At 46.1% G+C, this 27,014-nt stretch overlaps 1 protein-coding gene across 1 annotated transcript in view; it reads right to left on the bottom strand.

Moving 5' to 3' along the window:
- Positions 1–1,525: 1,525 nt before the first annotated feature.
- STK10 (serine/threonine kinase 10) overlaps positions 1,526–27,014 on the bottom strand; it is a gene marked incomplete at both ends in the record, with an annotated part of 118,214 nt that continues 92,725 nt past the window's right edge. The window contains 9 exons of the mRNA XM_084244125.1: positions 1,526–1,666; positions 9,496–9,609; positions 11,997–12,122; positions 12,541–12,726; positions 13,984–14,108; positions 16,058–16,187; positions 18,735–18,827; positions 21,803–21,982; positions 22,440–22,563. Of these exons, the coding sequence (XP_084100251.1) occupies positions 1,526–1,666; positions 9,496–9,609; positions 11,997–12,122; positions 12,541–12,726; positions 13,984–14,108; positions 16,058–16,187; positions 18,735–18,827; positions 21,803–21,982; positions 22,440–22,563 (1,219 nt within the window). The remainder of the gene's footprint in view (positions 1,667–9,495; positions 9,610–11,996; positions 12,123–12,540; positions 12,727–13,983; positions 14,109–16,057; positions 16,188–18,734; positions 18,828–21,802; positions 21,983–22,439; positions 22,564–27,014) is intronic.

Raw genomic sequence — 27,014 nt, 5'->3', positions numbered from 1 at the left:
GACCTGGGGGATTCCCAAGCCCCCAAATATCTTTTCCTGTTGAATGGCTACCCCTTCCTTCCCGATCATTTAGTTGCAGCCAGTGCCAAGATTGTTTTCCAGAAATTGCTCTACAAAAATAAAGTGTCAAACCTGGAACTTTAGGAGTGAAGGGGAGCGTATCCTGTGATGTGGCAGCCACTCTACAGTCAGCAAAATAATATCTAGACTCAAGTTGTGCATGTGCCCTCTAAATCACCTTCAGTTTTGTTGTTTGTTTATAGCAGATAATCTTCCTGGAAGAGCCATTTATATTTGTTTCAAGTTGGAAATCAAGGTGAAAAGCTTCCTTCATAAGTAAAATGAATGCTGGTTTGAGCATTTGCTTTATTAGGTTATCTGCCCTCTGTCACCTGTGAGGATCAGGATCTGTGGGAGGCAGCTGAGTAAATTGAAGGCCCAGGACTCCAGACACACAAGCTCTGCTTCTGCTGTGTTCCCTGGGGCAGGAACATCCCATGTCTCCCTGATGCTTTTTCTTCCTGGACAAAAGTCCAAGTCTGTCAGATTGTCAGCTTCAGTCTCAAGTGTAAAACCAAGCATAAGAGCTGCATGAGGCAGGGGAAATGTCCTTCCCAAATTGTCTGTAGCAAGATCAGTGAATGTGAGCTGGAAAGCAGGCTGGGCTGTGAATGAACGCTTTGCATGGTAAGGAATTTCTCCATGAACGCAGGCTCCCCAGTGGGGGCCAAAATGTGCTAAACTGGCAGGTTAGCCTGTGCCCTGTAGTGCCAGCACCCAGCATATTACCATGCCAGTGGTTTTACCTATGTGCTCAGTGGCACAGGTTCAGCCAGCAAAAGTGTTCCAGCCCACCTGGCCACAAGAGGCCCAGGGCAGCAGCAAGCCTGGGTGGTACCAGGGCTTTAAACCCTGTGTGTGCAGCAAGGGACAACGCAAGATGATACAAAACACCAGGACCAGCAGAATGAATATTTCAGGCTCTCCCCCCTCCCACCACTGTAGACATGGCCTTGTCTTGAGGAAAGCAAATTGAGGAAGAAGAACACCCCCTAGAGCAATATGGTCTCTACTGGGAACAAAATGCTGTTAGGGGTAGTGATCCTTGTCTGAGATGGAAGACAATGGCTGAAAAGCCACCAAGAGTTACAGTATGGAGAAGCCCATGGTGATGTCGGCAACAGTGTTTGGTGCCAGCGACAGCAAAACTGGTGTTTTGGCAAATAGGAAGTACCTCAAGCCCACAGAACACCCATTTCTCCTGGACTTTCACCCCACCAACAGCCAAAATCACTTACAGCTTAAAAGAATTTGGGGCTCAGAGAACATACATTAGGGTCAGGTGACATAAAGTAAAACCTAGCCCTCCAAGAGTAAGGGAGCAGTCAGGAACACTGGGCAGATCTGCTGGGCACAGCTGGGTGGAATGAGGCAGGGAGTTGGCATGGAAGCAAGAGTAAAGGGGGATCCTGAGTTACTTGTTCACAGAGAATGGGAAACCCCAGAGGCAGTCTTGGGTGAGCTGTTAAGAAGCATCTGCAGAGCTGTAGGGGAAGAACTTGGCAGCCTTGTTTGGGGTGCTGGGGTTTAGGCACTCAGTTTCCTCATTCAGTTTGAAGAACATCTCCTGCTCCCTCTTCTTCTGGTTCAGATCTTCTTCCAGAGCCTGCGTGGACAGGGGGCAGAGAGAACTGGTCAGCCTCACAGAACACATGTCTCTCAACCACAGGAACCCCAACAAAGTAGCCTCATCTGAAAAGCACCCTCCAGGCCATAGTGTTTGGGTAACTTGGTCTTCACTCTTTATTCTCCCAGAGCCCACTGCCCAGATGGTAAGATACCACCCCCTCCTTCTTCGGCCACACAGTTTTCTGTGGACCAAGGGAAAATTCATGTGCTTTCATGTTCCAGCTCCACCCCCGATTCTGATTCTAGAGATTTGTGGTCAGGGTTTCTATGTTAGAAAAGGTCATCCTGTAACTTGAAGGAGAGTGTATGTTGACAAGCCCTGCTGGAGGGGCCCTGTTCCTTTGGGTGCATGCAAGTTTATCTGGATAAATTGGATCCTATCAAAAAAAAAAAAAACAAAACAAAAACTTGAGGATTCTCCATTAGTAAGCATTCAATTAAGAAAATATGCAGAGTGTAGTGAAAGGACATAAGCTTTGCAGGCAGACAATTCAGCTTCATTATCATCAGGCGTATGGCCTCTGCAAGTTGTCTTTCCTTTCTTGGGCTTTTTCTGTGTGGGAAGTAGCAGCATCACCGCCTACCTAGCAGGTGTCAAGGACTGAACTAAAACCACTTGGTCATGATGACTGAGTAGGTCCTCCATGCCTGCCACTATGCCATATTTTACCTTCACTCTGTGAGATGTAGATACTGTCACCCCCATTTTATAGATACAGAAACTGAGGCTTTCAGAGAGCTTAGGTTACTTGTCAGTCACCCAGTTATCAGGGAGCAGAGCCAGGATGGGAGACCTGAGTGCAACTTTCAGGGTTGGAGCTCTGAAGCTCTCTGCTTTGCCAGCAGCATAGCGGGCATACACAGGGAATGTGGCTTCATCATTAAGGAACTCTGGTTGACAGTCAGACGCCTCTGATTTTCACTATGGAGGTATCTACTTTCCCAGGAATTGGCCAGTATGCTATCATATCTCTTTTAATAGTTTTAACAAATAATTACCAGGTTCCCCTTTAAGCCCTTGTTCCTTCATAGTACTAAATTCTAGTAAGTTCTACATCAGAGATAAGATGGGGAAAGGACATGCAGTCAATAATACCTGTTATAGCACATCCATGTGGGGTAAGGTAAGGTATTGGAAGTCATCTCTCACCTGGGGCTTGATTGATTATAAATTTCCAGTAATTCACACAGATCCTTGATTTAAGTTCTCCTTTCCTGAATGTTATAATGAAGTATCTTTGGCAAGCCAACATTAGACATAAGCAGGGTAAAGGTAGTAGTATTTAAGCTTTTCTAGCAGAACTTATAAAATGCCGTGTCTCTGGAAGCCAGCCAGGTGAATGAAATGAAAGGGGTGAGCTGGGGGTGAAGAGCATGGTTCCCCAGCTCCAGCTCATGTGCTGCGATGGGCCCAGGGTTGCTAGAGCTGTAATTTTTATTGCTATATGCATGCCTTTACTAAACTAAGGCAGGAATTGGCATTTTTCTCTGAAGGACCAGATGGTAAATAATTACAGCTTTCTAGGGCTATAAGGTGTCTATCATAAACATTCGAGCCCTTGTAGTGCAAAATCAGCCATTGACATTATTTAGTTGAATAAGCATAGCTGTGTTCCAATAAAACTTTATTTACAAATACAGGTGGTGGCCTAGATTTGGCCCATTGGCAGTTAACTAACAGCCACTTTAGAGGAAGAAATGTTAGCTTGTCTGAGGCAATCTGGGATATGAGGCAGTTGCCAGAGATAACATGGTCACTCCTTTTTAAATCTCTCTCAGAATATGTAAAGAGTATAGGAACCCCAGGTAGGAGATACCAGAGTTAACCCTACGACAGTTCATGTCAGCCAGGGCATGATTGATTTATCAAGTATCAAGAGTCCCAACAGGCCATGGCTGCAGAAACTGATGAGCATGGGCTTACTAACAGGAAGGACTGGGATCCTGGCCAGCTTCCAGCCAGAAAGTTCCATTAGCACCAGGAGGGAACCTTTACTTCAAGGACTTCCAAGGCCACTGCATAGCTGAGGTTGGCAGTTACCTAGCTAGACCACAGTTAGCGCAGGCAGAGCTTATGTATGATAGAAAAGCAAACCTCAGCACTAAGGACAAGTGGGACATATGGTCAAGGGCAATTAGAGTAGCTCGCCTCAGATTTCAGGAGGCTGGAAGGAAATGAGAATGTTGGCCTGTGCTATGAGCTGGCAACTTTTTGCATAAACACTATACAATATCCATGTCTCCCACTTTATAAATGACCCACACTGAGGCCCTATGACAGTTCATTTTATGTGTAAATTTGGTGAGGCTGGTACCCTGTTGTTTGGTCAAACACCAGTGGAGATGTCATTGTGAAGGAAATTTTTAGATGTAATTAACATTAATTCAGTAGACTTTGAGGAAAGCATATCATCCTCTATATGGGGGTGGGCCTCATCCAATCAGTTGAAGCTCTTAAGAGAAAGACTGAGGTCTCCCTGAGGATGAAGGAATTCTGCCTTCAAGACTGCCCTGGGACTCTTCCCTGAAGATTTCATAGTTACCAGGAACTGAGCCAACTCCTTAGAATGCATCTCCTTCTCTCCCTCTTTATATATCTGTGTGTAAATGCTCGTGCCCTTCCTTCTGGTTGTTTCTCTGGAAAGTCCTGATGAATATAAGCCCAGAGATGTAAGATGTAGTGTCCTAAAGCTTTTTTTTTTTTTTTTTGCTGGTCGCAAGAGCAAACATTTCTAGAACGTATTGTCAAGCGATGTATGAGCGCTCACTCAAATGCCCTGATGCCATCCTAGTCCAAATCTTTTCTTACTCAAATTACTGTAGTAACTTCTTTACTGGTCTCTCTGCTTCCACCCTTGGCCCCCAACCAGGCACCAGAGGGGTCCTTTACAAAACACATGTCAGATCATGTCCTCTTCTATTCAGAATGTTCAAAGCTACAAAGGACCCTGTAACTCCTACCATCGCAGCACCACCAGTGTGCTTCGCTTCACTGGTCTCCCCATTGTTCCTTGAACATGGCAAGGATATTCTCACCTCAGGGCACTTACAGTTACTTTTCCTCTGCTCAGAAGGCTTCTGCCTACCCCCAGAGAGCTGCATGGCTCTCCCCTTGTGTCCTGCACTCTGCTCAGCCTCTCCCTGCAGCCTCCCTGTCATGCCATCCAGCGCAGCCCTTATTTCCAGCTCATAGTGGTTCCTTTTCCTTCACTAGAAGGTGAACTCTCTGAAGGCAGAGGCTTGTCTGTTTTGTTGACTGTAGTAACTGCAAAACCTAAAATATTGTGGGATTTCTCACATGTAGTCAGGAAGTATTTGTTGCATGAATGAATGTCAAATTAACAGTAGCAGACAGTGGTAATATCATGTGATAAGTACCATGACAGGAAGGTGACAGAGCCCAGAGGAGACAGCCACACAGCTTAAGTAGGAGAAGCCTGAGTTCTGACAGCAAAGAGAAGTCGGCCAAGCAGAGACTGATGGAAACAGAATATTTGACAAAGGGAATGTAGGCAAAAAAAGACCCAGCAGGGAATAAGGAAAATGCATATGGCATGGAACTCCATTAAAATCCTCAAGAGTACTGAAATCTGTTTGGAGGACAGGTAGAAATTGAAATTAACAGGAGATTAGGCTGTGTATTCCATAGAACCCTGGAAGGTGGTTCCTTGGGATTCTTTCCAGTGGATTCAGCAAGATCAGAAATATTTTCATAATACTAAAACATAGTTTGCCCTTTTCACTATTTTGATTTTTTTTTTAAGATTTATTTATACAGAGAAGAACTGGGGTACAGGCCAGCGGTGCGGGGGGTGAGAGGATTCACCAGAGACAGAGTGGGGAACAGAACAGGCAGGTTGATTGAAATACACTGCTGAGGGGAGCAGCGGACAAGACAGGAGAGGTCTGCTGTGCCATGTGGGTCACTCCCTGGCCAGCCGGGGATCAAACTCATGCTGCAGTGGCTAAGGATAGCTTCATAGTGCTGTTAAACCCTTGTGCCACCAGGGAGGTCCTATTTTGATGTTTTTTTCTTAATTTTTTATTTATACAATAGCTGGGGTATACAGGTCAGAGGCACAGGAGGGTGAGAGGATTCACCAGAGACAGAGTGGGGAGCAGAACAGGCAGAGGGACTGAAAGGACTGCTGAGGGGAGCAGCGGGCGGGCGAGACAGGAGAGGTCTACCAGGCTGTGTGGGAATCTCCCTGGCCGGCCAGGAATCGAACCCACACTGCAGAGGCTGCAGACAGCTTCGCAGCACTGTGCTCAACCTGCTGCACCACCAGGGAGGCCCTATTTTGATATTTTAATGGCACAAAAGCAATGGTGGGAAAAACTGTTGGAACTTTAGGAAGAATAAAGACAGGGGCACGAAAATGTATACTTATTCTTCACCACCATGTACTTAAAGTAAGGAAAAAAATGTCAATTTCATTTAATCTCTTCTTTGATGAACCAACACAAATGATTCATTTTATTAGATCTGGACCGCCAAGGTCTTTAGTATTCTATGCGATGAGGGGCCTCCCTGGTAGCGCAAGGGGTTAAGACACAGCACTATGAAGCTATCTGCAGCCACTGCAGCAAGAGTTCAATGCCTGGCCAGGGAGGTGACCCTCATGGTGCAGCAGACCTTTCCTGCTTCATCTGCTGCTCCCCTCAACAGTGTATTTCAGTGGATATGCCTGTTCTGCTCCCCATTCTGTCTGGTGAATCCTCTCACCTCCCCACATCCCTGGCCTGCACCCCAGCTCTTGCATAAATAAATCTTAAAAAAAAAAATATTCTGTGTGATGAAATGGGAAGCTCACCTACCATGCACTTCTGCTACAAAGTATGATAGGTGTCTAGAGATGTCCTTGTGCAGCTGTTTGAGTTGAACTAACTGCTTTTTTATGGAACATCATTTTTATTAATGGAATGACTGATAAGTTCTGGTTATTTGGGAAAGATTTTCTTGAAAAGTGAGCATTCTACTTCAAAGAAAGTATTTATTGCTAATGACAAAATTACAGGGTTGAGGAAGAAATTAGAATTTTAGAAAACTTGTGCCTGTTCCCTGAACTTGAGAGCTTCTCAATATTTAAAGATCTGATGAGACAAGTGATGATATTAATGGCTGTGAAAATTTCACTGTTGTATAATGCAGCACATCAACATTTGGAAGATTCACATAACTCTGTGAACCATTATTTTTCCAAATGACCAATGCTTTCTGTTACAAGATCATGCTGGGGGAAAGTTCTATTCAAGGCACAAGAGACAGGCCAGTGGACTCTAAAGTAACAGCATGGAAGTGCATTGATATGGGTTCAGGTTCTACGCTGTAGCTAGCCTTTATCAAACTACTTGAAGTTTTACTCTAAGGTTCCCCCCACTACCCAAAATTATAATGATTTGGTAATTATTTTGGGGGTCTGGAATGCTATTACCACTAATGTACATGGAAAGAAATCTTCGAACATTTTCAGACCCCCAAAATAACCTACCAAATACAAATCCTCTACTTTTGAGTAGCAGGAAAAAAACCTGTGTCAAATAAGAATATTCATAAAGATCTGAAAAGGCTACTAAAATACTCCTTCCTTTTCCAAACACATAGCTGTGTGAGACCAGATTTTCTCCACTCCAACCAAAATAAAAGATCACACAGATTAAAAGTCAAAGATGAGAACTGAACAGTCTTCTTTTAAGCAGATGTTAGATTTGCTACATGTAAAAACACCACCAATCTTCTCACTAATTTAGTTTGAAAAATGTAGTCATTTTTCATGGAAATGTGCTATTTCAATAATAGCATGTAGTAAAATAGTAAGTATTGTTATTTTAAATGAATTAATAATTTCTAAATGTCCAGCTAAATCTCCGTAAATAAAAACAAAAGCTCCTTGGTGCTCTTCAGCTCTTGAAAAGCAAAGAGCTCAAAAACCACCAGGCTAGAGGGTCATCGTGGCTGGGTACAGAGATGGCGAAAGGGTGGGACACAGCAACAGCAGGTGGTGTGAGGAAGCAGTGAGGCCTTCCGGGGACAATAGGGCAGCACTGAGTGGAGGAAGGACACTCGACAGCAGGGAAAGGGAACAGAGGGAATGTTACTCATGTTGGTTGCTTAGCCATCCAGTTACATGGAGGTGCCACTCACCAAGGCATGGAAGAAAGGAGGAGGGGTTGATGGCCGTGAATTGCATTTAGGACATGATGCAGTAGGGCAGGTGAGAACTTTGTGCTGCTAAGAGGGCAATTTGGGAGGGAGATTGAGATTTGGGGGGCAGAGCTTAGAAATTGTGGAGGGAGCCATGGGAATGAATGATCTCAGGCAGAGAGAGCATTCATACCAAACAAGGATCAGTGACTTGGAAAGTGGGCTCAGGAGGCAGAGCCTGATCAATAGTGCTAGTGGCTAGGAGATTCAGCCACAAGGATGCTGTTATTGACCTGGGCAAAAAATAAACACAAGATAAGGAACAGAGAGAAAGGGCAAAGGGGGGTTGGGGGAAGAGGGGGAAATGCAGGGCTGAAGGAGGGCAGGATTTTTTTTTTTTTTCCAAAACATGAATATCTTTTATTTATTTTCATCTTGAGGGCAGGTTTTTTAAATGTGAAAGCATGGTAGCAGAAATCAGACTGGCCCCTAATCGTCCTCTCTGTGTGATCCCCCCTCCCATTTGTGTATGGGTAGAACCTGTGAATATGCTGTCACTCCTTGCAGGGAGGTGATCCAATGGTTTTAGTCACATGTGCCTTGTAAGAGCTTGTTCCATCTGGAAACCGGAGGGGACATCAGGGAAATTCAGAGCATAAACAAGCTTTAATGCAAGGTTGCTATTTGAAGATGGGAATGATACATGATAAGGAATGGGGGCAGCTGCCACAGCAGAGATTGGCCCCTGGTGGAGACCTTACAGTCACAAGGAACTGTTTTGTGTCAAAACAAGCTCAGAGGGGGGCCTCCCCGGTGGCGCAGCGCTTGAGCGCTGGGTTGCGAAGCTGCCTGCAGCCTCTGCAGTGCCAGTTCGATCCCCGGCTGCTCCTGATCACCGGAGGAGGATCCCACATGGCGCGCAGACCTCTCCTGCTGCCCGCTGCTCCCCTCAGCAGTGTACTTCGGTCCTTCTGCCTGCTCTGCTCCCCGCTCTGGCTCTGGTGAATTCTCTCACCCTCCTGCGCTTCTGACTGTACCCCGTGCTTATATAAATAAATAAATAAATAAATAAATAAATAAATCTTCAAATAAATAAATGAATAAAAATAAATCTTTAAAAAAAAAACAAGCTCAGAGGTAATTCTTCCCAGGAACTAAACATCTTGATTATGGCCTTATTGAGACCCACTGGAGCCCACCTAGAATTTTGACTTCCATAATTATGTGATAAAAATAAATGGGTGTTGGTTTAAGCTACTGAATGTACTAATGTGTGGCAATGAGTTACACAGCAATAGAAAACTAAAAAAGGTAACTTATCTGGCACTGGATTCTGACTTCTCAGAGTACTTTCTTGAAGAAAAAAATCCCGCTGATTCCTACTCACTACTGTGTCCTCAGTGGATACCACAAGGTTATGATTCCTTGAGACAGAGCTAAAACACAGGTGTCTGGACTAGTGCAGCAAGGAGGCTGCCATCACAGAGTATGGAAGCCACCCAGCATTCAGCTGTAGTTAGAAAGGCCTTCTCCCAGTCAGGCTAGAAACCATTGTGTGGATCCACAAGCAAGAGTCCACCAAAATGAGTAGACCTAAGATGCCCTGGGCAGACATCTATGGCATGGCCTGGGACAGAGTCCACCAGTGCCAACATAGTTACCTTTTTTCGTGGCCGGAGCTGGTCCCGCCATTCCTTCAGGTTCTGGTTATGGCACTCATCCAAGGCCTTCAACTTCTGGGTTTCATGCTCTACCAGGAGGTGACACTTTTCATTCTGGAACAAATTCCAGGCGAAACAGGTAAGTTGAAAAGCAGAGGCACTGAGGACTGAGCCATACATATATCACCATGAGGGCACCAGTATATTCTCATTTTCACTTCTCCGGGCTTATAAACCCCTTTTATATAAAAGTGTCTACATGTAAATGCATATATACCAAGAGGTTCCTGCAAATTCCAGAATATTGGTTTCAACAGTCATTTGTGTAGTGGGATCTGTAAGAATCATGCAACTTTTTTTGTGCTTTTTACGTTGAGTTTTTCAATATATCATTTAAACAAAACAAAAAAACCATTAACACTATTAACATATAAATATAACATATGACCTAGTGCCACCATGCCTAGGCAACCACTATTTTACATGTATTTCCTGTCAGGCTCTGTCCTACGTGCTTTTTAGCTCACCCTGGATATACAGCTCTGAAATCACCCTCCCCACTTAACATTATACTGTAATGATCATGAAGTTTTCTACAATCATTTTTAATGCCTTCAGAATATCCCAGGGTAGGGACCTGGGATATTCAAATTTATAAACAAACCCATTTGGTCACTTTAGTTGTTTGGCAACTTTTAGTTGTTAATTTTCAGTTATAATAATACTGTGTTAGAGACTGAATAGTATCTCATCAAAATTCATGTTAAAGTTCTACTCCCCAATGAGATGGTATTTATTGATAATTGGGTTTAGGTAATTGTAATGGAATTAGTGCCCTTTTAAGAAGAGACACCAGAGAGCTTTTTCTCCCTGCCAGGTGAGGGCACAGCACCAGGATCACTATCTACAATTCAAGGAGAGGGGCTTCCAGGCTCCAGCACAAAGAGAAAATTTGTTATTTTAAGTCACCCAGTCTGTAGTATTGACTGAGATAATCTGTGTATATAAATTATAATTTTTTTAATCATATATTTCCTCAGGAGAGATTTATGGCAACAGATGAGGGCGATGAACCTGGCTGAGGTGCTGCTGACCTCTCTGTTCTCTGAGATAAGTCGTCATCTCATAAAATTTACCTGGAATCTCTTACAGGCAAACAATCTTGTAACCTATAGGAGTTCGTAATAAGCAAAGATGGTGTTGGGGGTGGGGGGAGTACCTTCATTCAGGTACCTCTACTTCTCTTGAAAGAGAGTAGAACCCTTTGAGGGATTTTCATTTTAGATTTCAAGCTCAAGAGTTGTGGGAGTTTACAAAGTGTTTAGGGATAATACTCAGAGCACCTCTGATATGCAAAGTTAGTTAGGGATAATATTCAGAGCACCTCTGATATGCCAGGGCCTGGGTCTCCAGCACTTTCTATGGGTTCTTTCAGTTAATCGCACATGAGGCAGGGATGGGAAAACAGATGCAGAAGATGAGTGGCTTAGCTAAAATTCATACAGCAAGCTGCAGACCCCTGCCTGTCAGGCTTTAATGCCTGTAATGTTTCCTCCTTCCCTGTCCAGAAATTGTCAGAGGGATCCAACAGCCTGAGCAGTGAGGATCTTAGCAGATTCTAAGATAGCAGGTTTGAACTGGTCCACCCCTCTGTATGACAATGCCTTCATCAGCCACGAGGGGGCTCCAAGTGCCAGCTTCTGGGTGGGCTCAACTCAGAAAGACAGGGATCTCCTTACAGAGAGGTAGTCACCAAGGGAACCCCTTTTCCTGATCTTAATGGTGAGGTGCTCAAAGCTTTTCCACTAAGGATGGTGTTAGCTTTAAGATGGTCTTTATCAAGTTGAGGGAGTTCCCCTGTATTCCTGGTTTATTAAGAGTGCTGATCACAAATGGGTTTGGCTTCTGTCAGATACTTTTTCTGCACTGATTGATAGGATTCTGTGATTTTTCTTCCTTAGCCTGTTGATGTCACAGATTACATTAGTTGATGTTACAAATGTTGGGCCAGCCTGGGATAAACCCACTTAGTCAGGGGTACCTACCTGTTTTTATAACTGTTGAATTTGATTGGCTTATATTTGAGAAGTTGTGTTTCTGTGTTCATGAGTGTTTTCCTGTCTTGTAATCTGTCTTCTAATGTCTGCTCTTGGTGTTAGGACAGCTGGGACACCTTTTCCCAAGACCCGAGGATGACCAAGAAATCCAGCAGCATGTCTGCTGCCAGGCCCCAGGTGAGGCATTTTCCGTCTATCATCTCATTCACAAAACCTCCTCCTGTCCTGCAGGGGATTGTCACTACCACCCCCGCTGATTTTATGGATGTAGGAACTATGGCTTGAAAAGGTGCTGGGATTTGGCTGATATCACACAGGAAGGCAGAACTGAGACCCTGCCTTGTCTGATGAGAATCCTTCTGTTTGTACAGTTTTTGGTCCCCAAGAGCTGACTGACTGGCTTGGGAGAAACAGGACCCAGGGTGGGGGGCTGAGGTACGGTACCTGCAGCTGCTGCAGCTCACTCATGTTGCTCTCGCACTGGGCCGCCATGTCCCGCACCTGGTTCTCATGTTTCTGCTGTTGCTGCAGCCGCTCTGACTTCTGCCTCTTCTCCTCCTGCTGGGAGAACTGCAGAGAGAGGGTGCCCCAGGGAGACCCCATCAGAGAGGCTGATTTGTGCACAGCCCCAGGGCCACTTAGTCCTTCTCCTGAGTTGTGACATGCTAGGGCAGGGTCCAGAAATCACAGGACCTCAGGGCCACCAGTTCCACACAGAAGACATGAAGTGGGATCTGGGTGGAAGAGGAAAGGGGTTACCGGCAGAGGAAGCTGCACGATAGAAGCCCAGGGTATAAAAAGAAAGTGAATGAGAAGACAGCAAAGTCCAGAGCCACAAGGCTGTGCTTCCTCGCCTGCCCCAAAAAGGGAATGCCCCACTGAGAGTGAAGCTTCTGGGCTATGACCTATGATCTCTCGAGTCTTGCTGCATCAGTATCTAGCACCACCCCCCCACCCCCACCCCCCAAAGGGATCTTTCCCCACGTACCTGCTTGATCTTCTCGCGCTGCTCAGCAGCGGGTGCACCGTTGATGTGCAGGCTCTTCTTGTACATGGCCATGCGCGTCTTACCCTCGCTTCTCTGAATCTTGGGCAGCCGTGCCTTCTCCTGCTGCTGCCGCACCTTCAGCTGCTCCATCATGCGCTGGTTGTAGCGCTGCATCTGCTCCCGCTCCTGAGGGGCACACCCATGGGGGCAGGTCAGTTGTGCGCAGGCTCACAGGCCAAAGGCTGCCACATCCACCTCGGGAACCACCGCATGGCCCAGAGTGCTCAGCAAAGCAAGGCTTAAGTAACAGTAGTAGTAAAATAACATTTCTGTTCTCCCTTGTAAAATAAGATTTTGGATTCTTTTTTTTTTTTTTTTAAATTTTATTTTTCGCGACCAGGGAGGTGACCCACATGGCGCAGCAGACCTCCTGTCTCACCCGCAGTGTATTTCAGTATGTCTGTATGTCTGTTCTGTTCCTCACTGTCTCTGGTGAATCCTCTCACCCCCCGCACCTCTGGCCTGTACCCCAGATCTGATATGCATAAATAAATCTTAAAAACGCTGGGGTGCAGGCAAAAGATGGGGGGGTGTTGAGAGGATTCACCAGCGACAGAGTGGGGAGCAGAACAGGCAGATTGACTGAAATACACTGCTGAGGGGAGCAGCGGGGGATCAAACTTGTGCTGCAGTGACTGCTGATAGCTTCATAGTGCTGAGACTTACCCCCTTGTGCCACCAGGTTTTAGCTTCCTTCCTTCTCATCTAATCATTGATGGCATGCCATCGTGAGCTAGTATCTTTAGCAGAATGTACAGAGACAGGGATGGTTTTATTACTGTTGGTGGCAGATGTCAATTACTATTTTTGATGAAGACTTGATAAATTTGACTTTCTTTCACCTAACACTCACTTGCATTTCAAAACTCAAGCCAGAGTATCACCTTCTCCAAGAAGCCACTCCTGACTTAGCGCTATGCCAGTTTCCCTCTTTTACTTAGATTAGGGGTGTCATTAACCACACCTGAAAGGCATCCAGACCTCAGTTTATCTGCCTCTGTCCTCAGAAGGGGGCTGAACTGAGACAATGACCCAGAAGCAGAGGGTGCTTTGGCCACACACAGCAGGGGCCCTCGCTGGGGGAGGTTGGAGAAAGCTTCCTAGCAGGTGTACTTTATCAAAAAGCATTCTGAGGGAATGTGTGAGAAAGGAAATATGCAAGAAAGGAGACAGGATGAAAAAAGAGAGGGTCAGAGCCAGTGCAGGAATTGCATGGTTTCCTCTATTCTTGGTCCTCCACCTGAGGCAGGACATCCCCACGAACCTCCCAGGGCCCCACTGTGGCCACTCCCAGCTCCTCTCATGAGCACAAATGGGTCCCCATTCAGGGTGCAGCCTCGTGCTCTGCCGGGGCAGCCCCATCCACCTAGCCAGAAGTCTTACCTTCTCGTGCTTGCGCACCAGCTCGTGCCGCTGCAGGAAATACTGATCTTTGAGCTGCTGCTTCACCAGCTGATGCTTCTCTTGTAGGTGATGCTCCTCCATCTCCCATAGGGCCGCCTCCCGGTCTGCAAGAGACACACCACGTGGTGAGGTGCCGACGGCCAGGGTCCCATCCTGACCCTCCGTGAGGGCTCCTCCCGCGGCAGCTGATTACTGTGCTGCCTCTTTATGTTGGCTGAGCTGACTGAGCAAACACTCCTAGAAACTTCCTTAATAATGAAGAGATGATGGCTCCTAGCAGCAGGAAGATTTGTTTCTGAGTCAGGGCCGGAGACCTAGGGTAGAGCCAGCTCCATCACTGGGATTCGGAATCAGTAATCAAGCTCCTCTGCATCTCAGCTTCCACCTCTGCCAAATGGACACAACTGTGCCCCAGGGAGAACTGCCCCTGGGAGACATTCTTATGGGCAGGCAGGAAGGGTTCGTGTGGGAACCCCATGAAAAAGACAGGACAGCCTCTTGTCACTACTTCCTCTTTCTTGTCCCCTGCAGGTCCCACATATGCATTATCAAGACTACAGCACCTGGCATTTTATCACTGGAAGCCCTAGGAACAGGGGCAGGGAGCTGGGTCAGATGGAGACCCTTTTGCTCTACAAGACACAGCAGGTCACAAGTGTTCGGTTTATTTCACTGCATCCCTGCTCTGGGAAGAACTGGATCTACCCCACACTACATTGGGATAGACACTTGGCTTCCAGACCTAAGTCAGAACCACCACTCATAAGTAGGATGGTGCTCATGGATGTCTCAGGACAAAAAAAAAGCCAGGGCTTCCCTGAAATGTGAGTGGCTCTTTTAGAATGTCAGCACACTGAGGACCTCACTTTGTTGGGCTGACACTGCTTAACTGTACCTGTCACGGTCACTTAACATTTCAGTCAGTGGCAGACCACATGTATATGTGGTTCCAACAGGCTCGACCTCCAAGGTTTGTGTAGTTACAACCATGATGTTCGCACTATGAAAACACCTAACAAAGTTTTTCATTGCAGATCCCTGTTAAGCAGCCCATGCCTGTCCTCCAAGAAGACATGATTAAATATCCTTAAAGCGTATGTGCCTTATATTACATATCAAAAGACCACATTGTAAATAAGCCACAGATAGCGCTCGTGCATTGGACCTGCAGTGTTTACTTCTTCATGGCAGGCCAGAACCTCAGAAACCCAGACATCAACCTAACTTTTCCAGTTGTTTTTAAATGGGGCTTAAAACAAGCAGATCTAGCCACTGAGAGCCTGCGTGCTTTGCATACCTCAGAAAACTGCACCCTGCAGCTGCTCCTATAGATAAAACACCCCAAGGCCATTTCCCCTGCCATGTGAGATGCAGACTCATAGGCCCCCTCTCCGACCCCATTTTTCCCCAGGAGTTCCATTGCCTTCCTCCCTCTGGGTGGCAGAAGTTCTCATAACGGATTCCCCAGCATGCAGCTCTGACAAAATACCATCACACCACAGTAGTTAGGAGTTCAGCTTCAAGGTGAGCTTTGTGTTCAAGGCCTGGGTCAACCACACATTAATTTTGCAACCTCAGCCAAAGGGCATTCAACCCTCCAAGCCTCAGTTTCATTGTCTATGAAAATGGTTAGAATAGTAGACCTGCCTTGTAGGGTTATGGTGAGGATTCAATGAGGTGAAAGCATGAGAACTCACTGGCACACAACCTGGCTGAGCAGTTGCTTGACATCTGATACCCGATGCTGTCACAAGGGGCTGGGGCCGTTGGTCTACACCCCTCACCCCCCGCCCGCCACCATTTACCCATTTCATTTATTTGCAGTTTCCACCCACTCTACATCACTTCCTTTCTTACCCCCTTGATATCTGCAATATTATCAAATAGCATTGGTGATAATTGGTGTCTCCACCTCAGGGTGGACTTGGGGGAAAGTTTTCGTCATGTTGTACCATGAAGAAAGATATTTGGTTTTAGGGTGAAGAGCTAGCTGGCGGCCGTTCCTTCGCAGAGATTCTGGGTCAACATGGCACTGCTGCTGCCGGGCACCCACCTCGAAGGAGCTCCTGCTTCCTTGTGAGGCACTCACGCTCCTTGTCACAGATCTCCCGCCTGTTGTCAGTGGTGATCCTCTTCATCGCCTGCTCCAGGTCCTCCTTCTGCTTGGCTACGAAGTCCCGGTCCTGTAGGGGAAAGAGGACAGATTTTTATTCAGCTCTGAGTTTGGTGACTCAACTTTTATTTTTATTACAGAAGAAATGTCATCACGATGGGAAAAGAAAATATACAGAGGAGAAATTCAATATTTCAAGATGGATCAACCAACTGTGACATGAGCTTTTACGGACCAAGTTGTTTATTTTTAAACAGTAAGGATGACTTTATGTATTTATTTATGCATACAAAAACTGGGGTTTAGGCCAGAGGTGTGGGGGATGAAAAGATTCACCATAGACAGAGTGGGGAGCAGAACAGGCAGACTGACCGAAATAACACAGCTGAGGGGAGCAGTGGGCGAGACAGGAAAGGTCCACTGTGCCATGTGGGTTAACTCCCTGGCTGGGGATCGAACTCAGGCCACAGTAACTGCCGATAGCTTGTAAGCACTGGGACTTTAACCCCTTTGCCACCAGGGTGGCCTAGGACCAAGTTGTTTTAAAAAAGACATTCCTGGGCCTCCCTGGTGGCGCAGCGGTTGAGCGCTGGGTTGCGAGGCTCCCTGCTCCCTCTGTGGCGCCAGTTCGATCCCCGGCTGCTCCCGGACCACCAGAGGAGGGTCCCACATGGCGCGCAGACCTCTCCTGCTGCCCGCTGCTCCCCTCAGCTGTGTACTTCCGTCCTTCTGCCTGCTCTGCTCCCCACTCTGGCTCTGGTGAATTCTCTCGCCCTCCCGCTCTTCTGACTGTACCCAGTGCATGTATAAACAAACAAACAAACAAATAAATAAACAAATAAATAAAAATACATGCCTCTTTTAAAAAGAAAAAAAAAAAGACATTCCAGAGACAGTTGAAATACTGTATTACTGTCTTGACTGTAAATATGACATTATTATGTAATTGTTAAATATTAAAAATTCTAATGCCTGTTTATAGTATTGTAATATTTTTTAGATACATTTCTTTATTATTATTGAAGTCTGGTGATGGCTCTGTGGGGTTCATTATACTATTATACTTAATTTTCTATAACAAAGAATACAAAAGTAAAAGAATAATTTAGGAAACACTTAAGAAGAAACTAAAAACTTCCCAATAACTCTATCAGAGGTAGCAAGTGTTTGAGATATAGCCATACCAGTATATCTACATCAATTGTTACTGTTTCACAAGATTTGAAAAGACTTGAGGAGACATCTGTATATTCATGTTCATAACAGCCAAGGGGTGGAAACAAGTGTCCACACACACAGTCAGATAAATAGAACATCATTCAGTCTTAAAAAAGGAAATTCTTACATAGGCTAAAGTATGAATGAATCTTGAAGACATTATGTTAAGTGAAACAAGCCAGTCACAAAAGAACAAATAAGTACTGGAAGAAATAAATTTAGCAAGATCCACATGCAAGATCATGTACAAATGCTGATGTAATTCTATATTCTAGCAATAGCAACTAGACATTAATAATAAAAAAGAAATAGTACTGGGTGTACCATAGCACCAAAAGACATGAAGTATCATTCTAAGAAAACTTGGTATGATTCCATTTATGAGGTTTAATGTGTAGAGACAGGAGTAGAAGGGTGGCCTCCAGGGCTGTGGGGAGGCGGGCTGGGAATTGCTGAGGGTGGGTGTAGAGTTCCCAGTTTTGCGAGCTAATGGCAACAACAATGTGAATGTACTTCATGCCACTGACTCGTACACATATGATTAAGATGGAAATTTTATGTCTGTCTCTCCAGTTTTATGAAATCATTTAATATTATAGTGATATACCATGTTCTGCTAAACCCAATCACATATAAGGCATTGGTAACGTGGACTCTGCTACTCTCCACACCTTTGGGAAGAAGCAGCAGAATGTGCGGAGACTGTAGTGAAAGGGGGCTGGGCAGACCTGGAGGCCCTCAGCATGTGAGAAGATGGTGTTATCTTATGAACAAACAGGGAGCTGGCACAGGGCAAGGGAGGTGGGGTGTTACATGACAGATCTGTAATTTGTGTTGGTCAGGGGTAAGAGAAAGGGCTGCAGGGGTGTGGTGCCAAGGAAGAACCCTGGAGAGCAGATTGGACAATGGCCAGGAGTCAGAGATATTGAAAACCTAATGGATCCAGATATAGTTAGGAGAAAGAACACTGCTTCAGAGGTGAGAAAGAACTGGAGGAAAAAGGAGGCATGAGGAACAACAAATTTGCCGGCCAGACAGCAGGATGGAGGATGGTGCTCAGAACAGGATCAGGTCTGGAGATCACTGCTTTGAAGTCTGAGATTCCAGAAGACACCAATTGAATAGATGGATATACTGATTTGGTCAAGGCAACATGACATACAAACAGCCCTAAAACAAAGCAGGAAACACTAAAGGCTTTGGGGGAGATGGATGTAAAGGGCTAGGGTATTCAGAGAAGGCTGCGTGGGGGACGTGAGAGCAGCCAAGTATGGGCTGTATTTAGAAGAGCAAGCATTTGAGGGATGGGCCATAAGCAAAACCAGAGAGGGGATCAGGTCACCATTCTCAAACCTGGGGACCCAGGCCCCTCCACTCTGGGCTGATGGCCAAGACTCACCAGAAGCTGCTTTTTCTGAGCATGTTCATCCATCTTCTGCTTCATACTCTCCTTCCGCTGCTGGCGGGGAAGCTTCTCCACTTCATTCTTTACCTGCACCATAGACAACAGAGTGAGGGCTAGAGAGCCTACTGGCAGGTGGCTGGTGAAGGGCTTTGCTTCAAGATCCGTCATCTATGGTCTACTCCATAGTCCTCAGAACTCCTGTGATTCAAAGGTCACCCTGTGAGTTGTGCAAAGTGCCCAGGAAGGAATCGGAGGCCTGGGAAGAGGCTGTGAGCTCTCTAGGGTGCTGGTGAAGCCTTTGGCCTGCATTCTGTCATTTCATCTACAGAACAACCTCATGAGGTAACCCTGTCACGACCTGCTTTCACAGAGGAGGAGACAGGCGTGGTGGGTTTCAGCAGCTCACATGAGTTCAGAATCTGGACTCAAACTTGGGTCTTTCTGACTCCAGACTCCACACGGCATTTCACCATAATGCCATCCTCAAAGAACTGACTTCTCTCCTTATGAGCAGAAGTCTCCCCCTTTTAATATACAATATGCTCTCAAGCTTCTTAGAGCCACGTGACTTTCCATGTTGATCGCATCTTAGAACAAGGACAGTGCACAATCTGCTCATCTCTGCTTCACACAGGGGCTGGAAAATAGGGGGAACACTAAAACCACACATTTCATGACTTAAGTAACAAAAGCCCCACAATTAGCTCTGGGAACGAAAAATAAACAAAAGCCTACACTTTGGCCCCACCATGAACCAGATTAAAGACAGCAGTCTCTGTTCAATGAGCAGACCACCAGGTCCCAGGAGAGCGGAGGACAGGAATAGGGATACAGTCTTACCAGATGGCAGAAGCCAAGAGAGCAAAGAGGTCAAGACTTTTCTTTCCATGAACACTTTTTAAAGAAAAACATCCAAGGAAAAAGTTCTTGAAAACAGAGTCTGCACAACAACCCTAAGTAGCAGAACTCCCACACACTGCCTCAAGGACAGGCTTGAAAACCTCACAGAACCTTGCCAAGGTCCCACTTGGTGGAGGACAGGTTCTAGTAAAGAGGGAACAGCTCTCTGGCTCCCTCACAGACCCCCTATTTCAGGCACCTCCTCTCCCCACTCATAAAATCGCTTCCCCCATCACCCCACCCCCCCACACAAAGGGTGTGCATACACGATGGGGTGAGGAGCCAAGAAGCAAACTGGCATCTACTGAAGACGTATTCAGGAGCAGATCCTGAGCCTGATATGTAACGTACTTCTCAAAGCTCAAAACATCTGCATGAGGACTGCACAGTTAACAGTCATTACTAAATAGCAAACTCCTGCCTATGGCCCAAGGCCCTCCATGATCCAGCTCCTACCCACTGTCCAATTTCATCTCATGCTAACTTCCCCATCACTTCCTGAGCTCACACCACACATATTTTTCAGGTCCTTGAACCCACCAAGCTCTTTCTCATACCCCAGGGCCTTTGTACATGTTATTCTACCTTCCTGGAACATTCTTCTGCCTGGTAGCATCCTTCTGGTCTCAGTTTAAATCCAGTATCCTGAGAGGCCTTTCCAGACCATTTTAAGGCAGACCTCACTGTAGCTCCTCTAGTTCAGCAGTCTGCTGTCATGCATGGATGCAGTTGTTGGAAGTGTTATATTTATTTGATGGTGTACTTTATTTTTCTGGCTTCCCTGGTCATTAACAGCTCCTTGAGGGTAGGAACCTGTCTGTCTCGTTCATTGTGGTATCCTTGGCAGCTAGCACAATGCCACAACTCTCATTTAGACAGAGGCAACTGGGAAGCTTCTCTGAAGTCAAGCTCACAAGCCACAGAGCCAAGACTTAGAACCAGGCCTGACTCCTAAGCCTGTGCAACCTGCACGGGGCCTGGAGATGCGCTTAACATCAGCTTCTCCCCTTCACACCTCATGCACCCCAGCCCATGGGCCCACCTTCTCAGCAACAGGGCCAGGACCAGGAGATAAACGTGAATACCAAGGAACTTGTAATCAAGATAGGTACCATATTTAAAAAACAAAAATTCATGCCAAAAAAAAAAATTCATGCACAAAATATCAAAATTTTAAATAGGATCCAGCCCAGTCCTTGCAATGACTCAGCCTCATCACCTTACCCTAATTTTGGCCCCTCAGATCCAGTCTTACTTTAAGTAGCTGCTAATCTGATCATTATGATTATTTTCTATTTTTATTTTAAAATATTGCATTAGAATATTATTTCTCTTGAGTACTGAATTTTTTTTTGGCACTGCCCCTCCCCCCCATTAAATTTGGTGCCCAAGGCAAATGCCACATTTGTCCCCATGAGTCTTAGCCATGCTCAGCCTGAGGCCACCTGCATGCCCAGAATGCCACACCCCTCATGGTGAAGACTGGGAGCTGGGCTCTAGGGGCTCCAACACCATGGACCACACTTAGGATTGTCCACTCACTGCTGTCATTCCAGACATTGGGGAGAACATGCCCACCTCAGGGCCTGTGACTCCTCTCTCCCTCCTGTCTGGCTCCACTGGGGAAGATGTGAGCTGTTCTTTGGCACCCAGATGCTGTTCCCCACAACAGGCTGAGAGCTAGGCCTCCCTCCCCTGTCTCGAGGCCAGCTAGCTTTTGCTACCCTTCCCTTCTGCAGCTGGGAGGGGGGAGAAGAAGAGAGGCACATGGATCCCACCTTGGAGACTGCTGTTCTGGGAGAACAGAGGCCAATGCATAGAGTGTATGCTGTTTGCCCATCCAGCACCCACACCCTCTCTGGCAACAGCATCTCAAATGCCCCTGGGCCTTAGCTGGGATTGCTAAGCTGGGAGGATGTGTAGGAAGTGGCTGAGGCCACATGGAGAGGGCCTGCAGGGAGCCACGTCAGCAGAGAGGGAAGCAGGGAGGGCAGAGTGGCTCCTAATGGCGCAGCTGGCACGTGTAGAGCCAGAAAAACAGAGCCAGAAGCATATGAGCTTTTCAGGTATAGCAGCTCCCCAATATTCCCTGTTGCTATGGTGGAGTTGCGCTGGGATTTGAAATACTTGTGACCTAGAGGGTCCTAGTACTTCAAGTATACCTCCTTCTTCATCAGTTTGAGCTGCTCCTGGAACCTGGTATACTCTCGATCCTGCTCCAGGCGGATCCGCTTGGTCTCCTCCCGGCGGCGCACAGCGTGGTCCTGCTCCATCTTCTCCACCTGCTGCTTCTGCTGACGCTCCAGGTTCTCCAGCTCCATGTCAAAGAACTTCTTCTTGGCCTGGACGGAGCACAAAGAGAAATTCAGCAAAGTCACTTTATACCTGGGTGGGAGATGGGGAGCAGAATGGAGAGCCCAGCTTGTGCTTTGACTCCCCACTCCCAGATCTACCATCTCTTTCCTGTGACACCTGGGAAAAGTTACTTGACCTCACTCAGTCTGTGTCCTCATGAACAGAAGGGAGACTAGATCATCTACCTTGCAGACTTGTTGCATGGTGCTCCACAAAGGTGACTTCCCTCTAGAGACCCTCCTGTGTCACTTAGAGGACCACCCTGACTCTCATGCAGTTCTGTATTTACAAGTCACTGTAAATTGACTAACACAATTGGGAAACCAGAAGAACTAGGCAGTTGTGGCAACTTTCTTCCCACTGCCCACCATCCCCACTTGGCACATTCTGCCTAAAGAAACAAGCAGGCAGGAAGCACAGTGGAGCTATCCATCTCACACTCACATTGATTTCTTGTTCAAAACGTTTTTGCATCTGCTCCAACTGCAGTTCATGCTTGTTGCTCAGCTGAGTCTGGTTCCGATGCTCTTCTTTCTGAAGCAGTCGAAGCTCTCGGAGTTCCTGGCGCCTGAGGGGTGAAAGGTTGTGGGTATTTCAGTTAGAGAGAAGCCTACAAGACCAGCTATTTTGCAGCTAGTTACTTGGAAGGCTGTCCCGGGTAGAGACATATCTAGAACTCAAGACTTCATTTGACACTATTGACAAAAAAACATTAATAACCTTAACATAAAAAGAATACTTACAAATCACTAAAAATCATCCAAGTTTTAATTATTTTTAATTATTTTTAAAGGTTTATCTTATTTACTTATGCATACAAGAGCTGGGGTATAGGCAAGAGGTGCAGGAATGCAGTGAGAGGATTCACCAGAGACAGAGTGGGGAGCAGAACAGGCAGACAGACCGAAAACACTGCTGAGGGGAGCAGCGGGCGAGACAGGAGAGGTCTGCTGTGCCAGGTGGGTAGCTCCCTGGCCGGGGATCCAACTAGTGCTGCAGTGGCCACACATAGACCCACAGTGCAGACACTTAACCCCATGTGCCACCAGGGAGGCCCCCAAAAATATCCTAATTTTAAAGAGTGACAAAGAACATGGGCAGCCATGAAACCAAAGACAAAAAGATACCATTTCCTCCAACTAAATAAGTAAGAGTATTAGAAAACTGATATTTTTATATACTGCTGACAGATATAAATTGGTACATGTCTGGAAGACAATTTGTCAAGAACTTTATGCCTTTGACACAGTAGTTCCACTTCTGGATGTTGATTCTAAAGAAACCGTCATAGAGGCACAACTTAGCCAAATAAGGATAATCATAACAATGTTATTTATAATAGCACAAACTGGAAACATCTTAAATGTCCATCGGCATAGGTCTACTTAAATGTCCCTCTGATGGAATTCAACAAAATCATTTAAAAATCAAACTTTAGGAAATATTACATGGAAAAAATACAATGCATTAATGGAATCTAAGTGAAAAGGCTGAAAAACAAGTCTATTATATTTCCCTACTGCCTGGGTGAAAAACAAAAAGACAGTATCTGTGTGTGAACACAAGTATGTGAGAGTCTACTTTCCTATCTAAACATAGCTTCTGGAAGGATTACACCCTAACTTATTAACACAAGGAGGACTAGAGGGCTGGCCAAAAAGTAAGGGAAGAGATTTTTCACCATTTATCCTTCTTTATAAAAAATTTTTTTTTAAAGATTTATTTATTTATGCATATAAAAACTTGGGTACAGGCCAGAGGTGGGGGTGAGAGGATTCACCAGAGACAGAGTGGGGAACAGAACAGGTGGATTGACTGAAATACACTGCTGAGGGGAGCAGTGGGCGAGACAGGAGAGGTCTGCTGCGCCATGTGGGTCACTTCCCTGGCCAGGGATCGAACTCATGCTGCAGTGGCTGGGGATAGCTTCACAGTGCTGCGTCTTAACCCCTTGTACCACCACAGAGGCCCTGGTTCAGAATTTTTTATAGGGCCTCCCTGGTGGTACAAGGGGTTAAGACTATGAAGCTATCAGCAGACATTGCAACACAGGAAGCTGACCCACATGGCGCAGCAGACCTCTCCTGTCTTGCCCTCTGCTCCCGTCAGCAGTGTATTTCAGTGGATCTGCCTGTTGTGCATCCCACTCTGACTCTGAATCCTCTCATACCTACCCCCCAAACCTCTGGCCTACACCCTAGCTCTTGTATGCATAAATAAATAAAATCTTTAAAAATAAAAAAAAATTTTTTGAACCATATTATTTTACCTATTCAAAACATAGTAACAAAACATGACCTATACCACATAGTATACCTTAACCTTATTTATTCTGTCAATGTGCATATGTGCATGTGTGTGTATGTTAGTACTCAGAAAAAATAATGGTGGGATAAACCCCAAAGTGAATTGTTTCTCACTGGACAAGTTCATGAAAAATGGATAGGTATTATTTATATAATCAGAAAAGGAAAACAAATTTAAATGCTACAGAAAGACCTTGGCCTCATGACTGTGAATTGGAAGGTACTGGGGCAGCTCCTAAGATACGGGAGTACACAAACCCTATGTCACAGTGCAGTCCAGAGTCCAGCAGCCTGCCAACAGCTGCTGGAGAAGAGGTGGGCCCACTCTCCACTGTCACACGAAGCTAGCCTGAATCTTAGCTCTGCTGACTTTCCAGTCAGGTGCCCATCTGCAAAATGGGGCAAAGAATTCTACTGCTCCGATTCTTTCATGGATACATAAATCCCTGGGTACATAATCCTGCCTGGCACATGGGAAGGGCCCCCTAAGCAGTACCTGCTCCCATGAAAAAGAGGCAATAGCGGCCCAAGTCTCTAGGAAGAGCCAGATACTTTTTACAAGCACATAAAGGAGCTTCCACTGAATCTCTGCTCTTTGGTAAGTAGGAAGGGAAAGCAGTTTTCTTAAGATTTATTTTTATTTGGGCATCCCTGGTGGTAAAATCTCAACACTATCAAGCTATCCACAATCCCCAGCCAGGGTGAAACCCACATGGCACAGCAGACCCCTCTGTCTCGCCCACTGCTCCTCTCAGCAGTGTATTTCAGTAGATCTACCTGTTCTGCTCCCCACTCTTTTCTGGTGAAGCCTCTCACCCCCCTCCCCCATACCTCTGGCCTGCACCCCAGTTCTTGTATGCATAAATAAATAAATCTTTAAAAAATTTATTTTTATTTATTTATGCATATAAGAATTTGGGTATATTCCAAAGGTACGGGGCTGGGGTGGGGGAAGGGTTAGAGGATTCATCAGAGACAGAGTGGGGAGCAGAACAGGTAGTTTACTGAAATACACTCCTAAGGGGAGCAGTGGCTGAGACAGGAAAGGTTCTGCTGTGCCATGTGCGTTAGCTCCCTGGCCAGGGATTGATCTTAGGCCATCTTGGTGATAGTGCTAAGATTTAACTCCTGTGCCACCAGGCAGGCCCCAGAAGCAGCAATTTTCGAGAGTTAACAAATGGAAATTCTGACTCAAGAGAAAGTAAGGCTTAGTGACTGACACACACACAAAAGGGAATACAGAAAGAAAGTAGGCAGGCAGAGCCTAACATTGCCTCCCTGACCTAACATGAGTTCTCACAGGGAACACAGGCAAAGGAGCAGGCTGATGTCTCAGGAAGGAGCTGACACCAAAAATTTTAGGAAAAAAGAGAAGGCATTCTGACCTAGAAACTTCCATCTGGAAGAGTCACTATTTGGTCACGTGGTTTCAAAAGCCTACATGTGACTCAATGCTCCAAAAATTCTGGGATCCCAGTAGGACCAGGGATGTGGGCCAGGGTGGGAATGAGCAGAACCCCCACTCCCTGCATCCCACGCCCACAGAGCCTGGGGCCTGGCAGGCTCACAGGACACTCAGACCTCCAGCCAGACCTCCAGCCCCCACAGGCAGACAAGCAAAGTCTTGTTCTTTTTATCCTCCTCTTGGGCAAGAGTTTATTGGAGATGAGGGCAGTGTCAAAGTATCTCCCCACTGGGCACTTAATAATGTCTTTGTTTTTCTGTCCCTCCCCCTCCTATCCTCTGTATCTCCTTTTCCCTTGTCGCTCCCTGCTCCCTTTAACCTCGGAGTCCTCAGGATGTTTATTGGTGTCCACTGGCTTTTGAATGTAATTTACTTCATCCAAAGTTCTCCTGTGTAAGTGGCCAGAATTTGTTTCTATTGTTCTGACTTCCTGCCTACAAAAATTTGCTCAAACTCCCCCCCAATTTGCTGCAAAAGGCTGCAGCTCATCTTTCCTTACAGCTGCATAGTACTCCACAGTGCAGCTAGAGCACATCTGACCCAATTGTCTGTCCGTGAACATTTAGGCTGCACCCACATCTAGCTAATGTAGTGATGGGCTACAGAAACATAGAAACGATCCCTGAACATATAGTCTTCTAGCTATTGTAAATAAAGCTGCTCTGCACGTTGTGGAATGCATGCCTTTTTGTGTTAATGGTTTTACATTCTTTGGCTAGATGCCCAAGAATGGGACCACCGGATCATACAGCATTTCCATTTCTAGTTCTCTTTATGGTAAATCCAGATTGTTCTCCATAATGGCTGCATTGGTTTATGTTCCTATCAAGAAAAACCCTGTTCTTGGTGAACACCTCCCTCTTCTCCATGTGGCCAAGAGTCACGGTTCAAACACAGCTAAGCTCTGCTTTAGGAGGAGGGAGGAAGCCCAGTGCCTGGGCAAAGGGCAGCACTGCCTCGCCCGCTACTCCCCTCAGCAGTGTATTTCAGTCAGTCTGCCTGTTCTCCGCTCTGTCTCTGGTGAATCCTCTCACACAACCCCACCCCCACACCTCTGGCCTGTACCCCAGTTCTTGTATGCATAAATAAATCTTTAAAAAGACATATGAAGGTGACTGATGGTCTAAAAACATTCTCCAAACCAGTAATGAATTTAGTCTGCAAAGCAGCTCTATGGCCCCCACCTCCAGGAAGCATCCCAGCCCAGTGGAAGCCTCCTGTAGGCAGACCCAGTGAGAACCTCAGCTC

The sequence above is a fragment of the Talpa europaea genome (genome assembly GCF_964194135.1).
Source record: "Talpa europaea genome assembly, chromosome: 9".
NCBI classification, from domain to species: Eukaryota; Metazoa; Chordata; class Mammalia; order Eulipotyphla; family Talpidae; genus Talpa; species Talpa europaea.
The sequence above is the reverse complement of the archived record's forward strand: the minus strand, read 5'-3'. Positions and strand labels throughout refer to the sequence as shown.